We start from the raw sequence: 10,588 nt of genomic DNA, 5'->3' as shown, positions 1-10,588 counted from the left end.
AAAGTATTCTCCAGGAGGCGCTGCAGGACCAGACGGATGTGGGACTCGTGAAAAGATAGGTATGTCATCTAGATATACAAAGACAAGCCTTTTAAGTTTGTGAGTCCAAAGCCCATGAGCAGGTATTCAAAGTGTCCCAGTTTAGCATTAAATGCTGTCTTCCACTGATGGAGATCAGTGTGATCTCCATCTTTGATGCGCACTGGATGGTATGCGTTCGGTAGGTCCAGTTTTGTAAAAAATCAGTCAGGTTCAGCAGCTAAAGAGGTATCCAGACAGCTCATAGTTAAAGGCACTCAAAAATGGGTCTCAGAAATGAAGTTCATTGAGTTTATTTCTTTTATAAGGGACAAATCCACTGTTGCGACTTTCATCCGTAAATAAAGCCGCGGCCGGCTGAGTTGGTTGTGTCCCTGTGACGCGCCTCCAATAATCCATAATGAGTCGAACTTGTACTTTGCGCATTTATTTTAAGAACAAAACAAAAACGAACATTTGCGCTTTCAATCAATTTACAACTAGCGCATGGATTAACTGGTGTGCCAAAAAATGACGTTCAACAGAAAAGTTTGCCCACAAACCACTCACCCAACCCACCTGCTGCGAACACCGACATCAGGTAAATAGACTGTGACCACACCCACATACCATCACCTGAGACGCAGGTAAAACTATACACCTGTGCCACCAAAACAAAAAGGAAAAACATAAACATTGACTTTGGCTCTTACAATACCGGCCCCTAATTATTATCTTTTAAATAATAATTACAAAATAATCAAGTCTTACATCATTTTCTTGTTCATAAAACATTTCAATCGCCCTTTAGTGCAACATGCATCAGTACTACTACTTGTGGTTCACCATGTGTGAGGTTAGTAACCCATAACTAAAAGGAGTAGGTCACTTAAAGATTATCCAGTCAGTCCAATATGTTAAATATTCTCTGTTTCCTGCAAAAGACAGACTTTATTTATAGGTCTGTTTAGGAATCCAGTCTTTGTCTTGATCCGAAGATGACGAACAAATCCCCTTTTGTCCTGGATTGTCTCTTCTATTTTTCCAGTTATCCAGGAATTCCGTGGTGCGGAATCATCAACAATGATCACAATGTCTCCTGGCATGAAGTTTCGTTTTGGGTTGCACCATTTCTGTCTTTGTTGCAGAAGCAGTTTTTTAACTCTCAGAATCCATGCTACTGCACGCTTCAGCCGAGTCCAGGATGAAAAATACTGAATGAAGTGAGAAACCGGATCCATTTCTTGTGACGTCTGAACAGCATTCACTGTTGTTTTAATTTCTGCATCGCTTGATGAGATTTGTTTCACTTCATCAGGATTCTGAGGCCACTCCTCTTGTGGTAGTAGAAGAAATGGAGGTCCAGAAAGCCAAGCTTGTTTATTTTTCAAAAAGGATTGTACCGTTAAACCTCGAGAAGCCAAATCTGCTGGATTGTTATCCGTGTCCACATATCTCCATTGTTGAGGATTTGAAACTTTGACAATCTCAGAAACTCTGTTGGCGACGAAAGTGCGGAACCTTGTTGTTTTATTGTTGATATATTTTAGTACAGAGGTGCTGTCAGTCCAAAATACTGAGTCCTTCAGTTCCATCTGCAGCTCCTTTTTCCACATTACATCCATTCTGCTTGCTAAGGTGGCAGCAGTTAACTCCATTCGAGGGATTGTAACTGGTTTTAAAGGAGCAACACGTGCTTTTCCCATAATGAATGCACAGTGTGCCTGGTCTCGTTCATTCTTTAGTAACAAATAAGTCAATGTTCCATAGCTGTCCTCAGATGCATCTGCGAAATGATGCAACTGAGCAGTTTTTACAGTTCCAAAACTGTTGGTTTTAAAACAACGATCAACCTTGAACTCCTCCAGCTTGTAGAGCTCTTGCATCCAAATAGTCCATTCCTGTATAACTGCATCAGGTAATGCATCATCCCATCCAATCTTTTTTCGACACAGATTTTGCAGAATCTTTTTAGCAGTTAAGATTACTGGTGCCAACATTCCTAGGGGGTCATAAACAGAGCTGACTACAGAAAGGATGCCACGTCTTGTCAAAGGTCGATCTCTTAGAGTGATTCTGAACTTGAAAACGTCAGACTCCACACACCATTGAACGCCCAAAACTCTTTCCACCGGAAGTTCATCACTGATCAAGTCTAGATCCTTTATTTTGTTTGCTCTGTTACTTTCAGGTATTACAGCCAACACATTACGACTGTTACTTATCCATTTGTTCAGTGGAAAGCCTCCCTTCAAGCATATGGCACAGAGTTCATGATAGAGATCGATCGCATCCTCTTCTGTGGCTGCTGAGACGAGACAATCGTCGACGTAAAAGTTGTTCAACATTGCATCCACGGCTTGAAGGCTAAACTGTTGTTTATGATCTTCAGCACATTTCCTTAGTGCAAAATTTGCACAACTGGGAGATGATGTTGCTCCAAACACATGTACTGTCATCCTATATTCAACCATGGCTTGAGTGTAATCTCCGTTGGGCCACCAAAGGAATCTCAACATATCTCGATCCTCCTCTGGTATTTTAACCTGGTGAAACATGGCCTTAATGTCTGCAGCAATGACAACAGGTTCTTTACGAAATCTTGTCAGAACTCCAATTAACGTGCTGGTCAAGTCTGGACCTTGTAAGAGCTTTCTATTTAGCGACACTCCTTGATACTTGGCTCCACAGTCAAACACCACTCTAAGGGTTTTCTTTTGCGGATGCAGAACACCATGGTGCGGCAAATACCATTTCCTGCCGTCCGTCCGTTCTAAGTTGTCTTCTGGTACCTTTTCTGCATAACCTTCAGAGATCATATCTGACATAAAGCTGTTATAGTCCTGCAGAAAAGTAGAGTTCTTCATAAGTCTTTTCTTCAGATTCTGAAGGCGTTGTTCAGCAACACTTTTATTATCTGGCATGCAGACCTTTAAGTCTTTCAATGGGAGTCCAATATAATAATGACCATTATGTAGCTTAGCAGTATTGGAAACTTTATCCAAAAACTGTTGGTCTTCCTTAGAAGGTTCTTTCTCATCTCTGGCACACTCTGGAAAATCAGTTTTAAACTGCTGATTCCACAGCTCATCAAGTTTCACCACTGAAACTCTATTGACACTTATCTGTGGCTGATTGTGAACTTCAGTTTGAGTCTCACCCAAAGGTCCGTTCACTGTCCAGCCAAGGACAGTTTTAACAGCATACGGTCCATCTCCAACATTTCTAATGACATCCAGTGGTTCCAGAGCCTTTGGCACATTCGAGCCAATTAGCAAATCAATTTCAGAGTCAATTTCTGGCAGATTTACAGACTTCAAATATGGCCACCGGATTATATCGTTCTGGTGAGGAATGTTTCCTTTATGGACAGGCATAGTGAACTGAGTATAAAGAATGGGAAGATCACAAAACCCATTTCCGTCTAGTCCAGCGACTTCTAAATCTGCAATAATATCCGTTTCAACAACTTTATTTTGTCCCATAGTTCTCAGCAGAATGTTGGATCTTCTTCCATGAATTTTTAGCTCATTCATCAGCTTTACTGTACAAAATGATGCAGTGCTGCCTGGGTCAAGAAATGCATAGGTGTACAATGTTACATTTCCTTTCTTGGCCTTAACTTTCACAGGCACGATGGAAAGTTTAAATTCATCTTTACCGGCCCCAGTAAGAGCACTGGTCTGAATAGAGACTATGGCACGATTTTGAGTTTGTTCCTTTGATTCTTGTTCTTTACTCATTGTCTTTTGATAGATGTGTAACATTTGAGGATGCTTTAAACCACACGTCTTGCACCTGAGGCGCTTTTTGCAGTCTCTACTAATGTGACCTTTACAAAGACATCCGAAACAGACTCCATTCTCTTTTAGAAAAGTGATTTTGTCTTTTTGCGTTTTTCTTTCCAGCTCTTGACAGTTTTCTAAGGTATGTTCACCTTTGCAAAACAAGCAACTCCTCATTTGTGCTGTTCTTTCCTTTTCCTTAACTTTGTTATTTTCTTTTTCAGATGCCATCACAGAGGTAGCAAAAGAACTTTCTTTGAATCTTGTGTGAGTTTGAGACTTAAGTTTTCTTGTGTCTCTGTTTGTTGTGCAGATATCCTTGATGTCCCCAAACACTGGGTCAGATGCGATCTTAACTTGTTTTTCTAAAAACTCCACAAGATCCTTAAATGTAGCTTGTCGATTACACTTCTCATGGAAATCACAGACTGCAGTTCTCCACTTATCTCTCTGCCTGTAGGGAAGTTTCTTTGTTATAGCTAACATGTTGGCGGGCATGTCAAGCTCCTGCATATAACTGAGATCTTCCATAGCATTGCAACAGCCTCTTAGGAATATTGTGTAAGCTTGAAGAGTGTAAAATGAGGAGGGGATGTTTTTCTCATTTTCATTCATTATTTTAATATGGCATTATTAGTTCATTAGAAGTATATAACCAGCTTTGCATTAAACATAAATTGAAGTTTTTGACCTTACATTATCTTTTGCATTTACAGTGATGGCTATAATTTCAGTTTGATCTTTTTCCTTGCAGGTACCAGAATAATAACATGATTTTCCATTGCAGATGTAACCATGATCATTCCATACACATTGCAGTTTGTTGCTTATTTTAGAGTTGTGCTCAAGTTAATTAAAGGTTAAAATCTACAGCCAGCGCGAGTCTGGCTGATCTATGGAGGGTAAAGGCGTTGAGCTTGGAAGGCCGCACGCGCTTACACAGCATTTATACGATGTTGTTCTTGGTGATTTTGTGCTTAGTCATGTTTTAATATGTTTTAAGTAGAAGTAGCTGATCCAGCAATATTCATTTAATATTATGTACTTGATTTAGAGCAATACACACTGATGGTCTTAACAAATGAAAGAGTCCTTGTAGCTGCCATGTTGTGTCTTAGCAGGGTACAGACGGTTCCAGGAGACGGGGGCAGTTAGCGTCTGCCCTCGGGAAGGAGACAATGTTATTCTTTGTGTTAAATAAAATTGTCAACATTGATTGTATTGCACCTGTCACAACGCATGAAGGGGCGTTCTAATACCCTGATTTCATAAAACTATGGTGATGTGTTTTTTGAGACGAGATCTGAGACTGTCTGCATACAGTGTCCATCTCCCACGTGTGTGATCATTAAATCATCGTTTGACTCAACCCAACCGGACCAGTGTTGTTATTGTGGGTTTTTCCTCTGGTGTCCATCCCCAATATTTTGAACCTTAACAAGAGCTTTCGTGTCCTCTGCTTTTATTGAAGACCAAGCAAGTGCTTTGCTCATGTAAGCCGTGGCAAGTTTATGTTCATTCCCAAAATGCTGCCGTAACAAACACTTCGCCTTTCTGAATCCTGCTTCTGAAGTCATGTGTAGGCAACTTCTTACAAGTTCTCTTGGTTGACCCTTTGTGTGTTGTTCCAAATAATAAAGACAATCTCCAGGGTTTTTATTTCTGCTTTCAATGTTGTGTTCAAACGATTTAATAAAAGTCTGGTACTGAAGTGGATCTCCATCAAAAACTGGGATCTCCATCCATCCATCCATCTTCATCCGCTTATCCGAGGTCGGGTCGCGGGGGTAGCAGCCTAAGCAAAGAGGTCCAGACCTCCCTCTCCCCAGCCACCTCCTCCAGCTTGTCCGGGGGAATACCAAGGCGTTCCCAGGCCAGCCGAGAGATATAATCTCTCCAGCGTGTCCTGGGTCTGCCCCGGGGCCTCCTCCCGGTGGGACATGCCTGGAACACCTCGCCCAGGAGGCGCCCAGGGGGCATCCTTGCCAGATGCCCGAACCACCTCAGCTGGCTCCTTTCGATGTGGAGCAGCAGCTGCTCTACTCTGAGCCCCTCCCGGATGGCCGAACTTCTCACCCTATCTCTAAGGGAGAGGCCAGCCACCCTTCGGAGGAAGCTCATTTCCGCCGCTTGTATCCGCGATCTCGTTCTTTCGGTCACTACCCACAGCTCGTGGCCATAGGTGAGGGTAGGGACGTAGATCGACCGGTAAATTGAGAGCTTCGCTTTTACACTCAGCTCCCTCTTCACCACGACTGACCGGTGCAGCGTCCGCATTACTGCAGCCGCAGCCCCAAACTGGGATCTCCTTTTTAGGTAATGAAGAAAGACTATGTTGTTGGATTAATAAAGCAGTGAGTTCGTTTTGCTTACTCATGACAGATAAGATGTTACAGTCTTCTTCATGACTAGAAATTTGAGAAGGTACATGTTTATTTTCATGTGAATTTCTAATGTCTGACTGATATGTCAAGGGATCTTCAGAAAGAGTCTGAGGTTGTATTGGAACTCTGCCTGTGGTTAAGAGAGATTGTGAGTCTGCAACATTATGCTCCCTAAAGATATGCACATGTTGCCTTTCACGTACAGGATTATCAGGACTAGTATTCAGCACTTGAGTTACTTTTTGTCCCTTTTCAAAACATGACTCCATACCATCCGATATTTTTGATAGTTTACTTTTAATACTGGATCCTTTTGAGCCTTTCAGTACTTTCATTTTTGCAACCGTGGCAGCTATATTTGTTTCCAGCTCCAGTTGCTCCCGCTGTCTCCTTAACAGTGCTTCATGTTCCTCCAAGGCATGTTTATCCTTAAGCAGTTTTTGCCTTACCATCAGAGCAGCTGCTTCAGCTTCAGCCATTATTCGTGCTGATGTTGTACTTGATGCTCTGGAGTTTGAGCTTGAAGAACTGATTTTACTCTTTTTGCTTCCTACGTTTGAAACACTGTCACCTGGCTGTATTTCATCTTGTATGTCAGAATTTGTTTTAACCTGCTTTGGGGATGTTAAGATGTTATGTTTATCATTTGTGGAAGAAACCATCTCCTTTGATAAAACAGTCTCAGCAGAAACGGCCACATCCAAAGTAACAGCAGTAGGCACTTTCTCAGGTTTATTGTCTTTTTCCATAAAAGGTCTTCCAGCTTCAAGAAGCCACTGTTTCACATCTTCAACAAAATCATCATTACATTTTGTGATGCGTCCAAACCAGTCAATATGAGCATCTTGTTCATCTTTAGGAATCAATAAAATGAATGCATCATGAACTGCTTTGGCATTTTTATACAAATCATTCAGTTTTTCCAAGTTAAGCAGCACAGCTTTTGCATTGTCATCCTTGTTCATCAATTCTTTAATATCACGAGTTAACCCTTTAATCTTGTTAACATGAGCCTTTCGCTCTTTCTGCAAAGTTTCCATTTTAAAAGCAAGCGCTTTAGCCGTCAGTTTTGCAAATCTTTTTTCTTCCAGTTCATGTTCGGCTTCTTTTATTTCACTCATCGTCACTTTTTCACATGCATCAAAACAACATTATATTCCACAGCTTCACAGATAGACCACAGCCAATACTTTTCTTCCGTGTAAACCATTGCGCAGCAGCGTCACAGGCTGTCAAAACCAGAGCAGCGTCCTCCAGCTTGCCAAATCAAGCACACGCACGCACACAACGCAGATCAAACCAATGTCCCCAATGGACAAGCGATGACACTTACAAACTGTGTTCAAAACATCCAATAATACACAGAGTGAATCCGCGTGTCCTACCGCTTCTGAAGTGTCTGTTGCGCTGCGTTCCACCATGCCAGTGTGACGGTGCCGTTTCCAATTACTCATTTGAGAACTGCGTCCACTCATCTGAAAGCTCCGTGACTCCAAAACGTATGTCCAAAAATCCTCTTCATTGTTTTGATGTGTGCAATAAAAGACAAGGTTTTTTCTGTTGACTAAATGTTGCGACTTTCATCCGTAAATAAAGCCGCGGCCGGCTGAGTTGGTTGTGTCCCTGTGACGCGCCTCCAATAATCCATAATGAGTCGAACTTGTACTTTGCGCATTTATTTTAAGAACAAAACAAAAACGAACATTTGCGCTTTCAATCAATTTACAACTAGCGCATGGATTAACTGGTGTGCCAAAAAATGACGTTCAACAGAAAAGTTTGCCCACAAACCACTCACCCAACCCACCTGCTGCGAACACCGACATCAGGTAAATAGACTGTGACCACACCCACATACCATCACCTGAGACGCAGGTAAAACTATACACCTGTGCCACCAAAACAAAAAGGAAAAACATAAACATTGACTTTGGCTCTTACATCCACTGTCTCTCAAGCACACAGCTGCAGGAAGGAGGTTGGTCAGGTAATCAAGTCCTCTGTTCGCCACATGCCAAAGTCCACCATACTGATTTTCCACTCCAGCTTTCACACAAAAACCTCTGCAGAAGGGATGAGGAGTAAAAAGAAGGCAAGCATGACAACAGGTAAACAGACTTAGAGCATGTGGGTGACTAACTACCACAACAGGTTCAACGCTCAGGCAAAGACTGAAGGAGCTTCCCCAGATTTTAAAGGAGCCTGTTGATTGCCAGATGATTAGCAGGGGGTGATTATCCCAGGTGTGTGTGGCAGGAGGGCGGGCATCCCGGAGGCCACTGTAAAGTAAGGAGGGGTCATGCTTTCACACACGAACAAACACACACACAGACTCATGGAGAAAATGAGAGAGGCAGAGAAAAGGGCATTACAGCACAGGATGGCACCATAACAGAGAAGCTCTGCTCCTTTTTACTGATGATTCTCATTATTGCTCTAAATTCATTATTATCAGGAAGTCCTAAAATCTCCCTGAAAAGCCTTCAGTTAATCCAAAATGCTGCAGCAAGAGTCCTGACAGGGACTAGAAAGAGAGAGCAGATTTCTCCTGTTTCCTGCTCCTCATATACAAGGTCTTAAATAATCAGGCCCCATCTTATCTTAATGACCTTGTAGTACCATATCACCCTATTAGAGCACTTCGCTCTCGCACTGTGGGGTGCCACAAGTCATTCGGCGACAGACCGGCCAGTGGAACACGGCGTCCCGACGGCAGGAATAGCGACAGTGGGAGGTGACACGTGAAATCCACAGCAGGGCAGGGGTGTGTCTCTGCCTGCATCTGGCGGTGCTATGAGGGAGGCCGTGTTCAGGTGTGGAGTGTGGCTGGACTGTGCAGTGACGCGCTGTCAGGAGGAGACAGGAGCCTCCTCCTTGGTTTTTTGGCGTGATTTCCATCCCGGAAGAGGAATTCCTCTCCTGGGTTTTTTTTTTTTTTTTTTCCAGATTTACCCGAGTGTGGCTGGACTGTGGGATTACGGGACTATGGGGGAAATTTTAGTGTATGGGAAACGTTGTAGCATTTTTTTGGATAGTGTATAATTATTTCTACCGGCAGGTGTTTTAGCGTATTGAGAACATTCTTTTTATTGTATTGGGGTATTTTAAAATTGTATTTTTAATTCTGGTTTTACCTTTTTCCATGGAAATAAATGTTGTGTTTAAGGCCAATTTAGTCTCTGCGCCCTGAGCACTGACCCACTCACTCCCCTTCTTCTTGTATGTGAATGGACTTTGTGGTGAAGATTTAGATCCACCAGTTTTAGCAGCTACATTTGTCCCTGTCTGATCATGGTTCTGTTTGAGGTCTCTTCTTGTTAACACAAGTGTTGGTAAAAGGTTGTGTCAGAACATCTTCTTCATCTGCCTGCCATCATCTCACATTCAGCGGGAGCTTCTCTGTGATTCACACCGATCTGAGACCTGATGCCAAATCCTCTTTTCGTGGTTCGATTTAAAGTGTCTGTGTTGCATGTTGTTATCATGTTGCAGCAAATCTAAAGACAAAGGCAGCGACTGAGCTATAAAGATCATGATTGGAAAGAGGAAAAGAAGACGAGCGAGTAAGTCTCCTAAAATGGCAGTGCTGGCTGTAGTCACTTATCAGTCTGTCCTTTGTTTCTGACTCACTTTGGCTGTTTTTCTCCAATTAGATTTAAATATTTGCATTTCTGTGTGACTTCTCCTCATCGATGTGTTTTTACTGTGTCTTCATACTCATATGTTAAACTCGACACCTTCCTCTTCTTCCTCCTCATTAGTGATGGGATTTCCGGCTCTTTTTAGAGAGCCGGCTCTTTTTAGAGAGCCGGCTCTTTCGGCTCCCAACTGGCTCTTCAGGTTGTTTTGTTGCTTTAATTAATGTATTATCAACAACAATATAAAATTATGCACAAAATGAATTACTAATGGAAAAAAAACATGGTTTTAATTATATATGTTTATATATAAATATATGCGGTGGCCCCAAGAGACAAAGCACGTGCAAACTCCAAAACACATTTCTAGCATTAACTGAACTTCAAAACAGAGCTACTAGATCACTTAAATTACACAATTGAAAGCATATGTGTATGGTTTGTGTATTTATACAAAAGCACTCATATATATTCAAATAATTTAAAAAAATGTTCATTTACCTGTTACTGCCACACACCAAATCCGGTCGTTGGCTTGTGTAGCCACTCGGTAACAAAAGCTCAACACTGCCCCCTAGCATCCTGGAGCACTTCTGTTGTGTTTTGTACGTGTTGTGGAGTTTCTACGTGTTTCGGAGTTTGTCCCTCCCGCTCTGTTCCTGTGCTACTGCGAGTGTAACTACCACCGCTCCCCCCTCTGCTCAGTTCAAGCACAAGGCTCGCGTGCAGAGTGAAGCGGGAAAAAAGTGCGAGAGAGAGGGCG

At 42.3% G+C, this 10,588-nt stretch overlaps 2 protein-coding genes across 2 annotated transcripts; both read right to left on the bottom strand.

Moving 5' to 3' along the window:
- Positions 1 to 603: 603 nt before the first annotated feature.
- On the bottom strand, positions 604 to 3,232 carry LOC120720149. The gene is made up of 2 exons (XM_040009770.1): positions 2,936 to 3,232; positions 604 to 2,439 (listed from the first exon to the last, which is right to left on the bottom strand). Exon 2 carries the CDS (start codon positions 2,364 to 2,366, stop codon positions 936 to 938), a length of 1,431 nt encoding a protein of 476 aa, XP_039865704.1. The 5' UTR covers positions 2,367 to 2,439; positions 2,936 to 3,232; the 3' UTR covers positions 604 to 935.
- A 1,645-nt stretch (positions 3,233 to 4,877) lies between these two features.
- Positions 4,878 to 7,271, bottom strand: LOC120720151. The gene is made up of 3 exons (XM_040009771.1): positions 6,109 to 7,271; positions 5,237 to 5,539; positions 4,878 to 4,961 (listed from the first exon to the last, which is right to left on the bottom strand). Exons 1-3 carry the CDS (start codon positions 7,225 to 7,227, stop codon positions 4,878 to 4,880), a joined length of 1,506 nt encoding a protein of 501 aa, XP_039865705.1. The 5' UTR covers positions 7,228 to 7,271.
- Between the last annotated feature and the right edge of the window lie 3,317 nt (positions 7,272 to 10,588).

Source organism: Simochromis diagramma, unplaced genomic scaffold (genome assembly GCF_900408965.1).
Source record: "Simochromis diagramma unplaced genomic scaffold, fSimDia1.1 OVJJ01000561.1, whole genome shotgun sequence".
Classification (NCBI taxonomy): Eukaryota; Metazoa; Chordata; class Actinopteri; order Cichliformes; family Cichlidae; genus Simochromis; species Simochromis diagramma.
The sequence above is the reverse complement of the archived record's forward strand: the minus strand, read 5'-3'. Positions and strand labels throughout refer to the sequence as shown.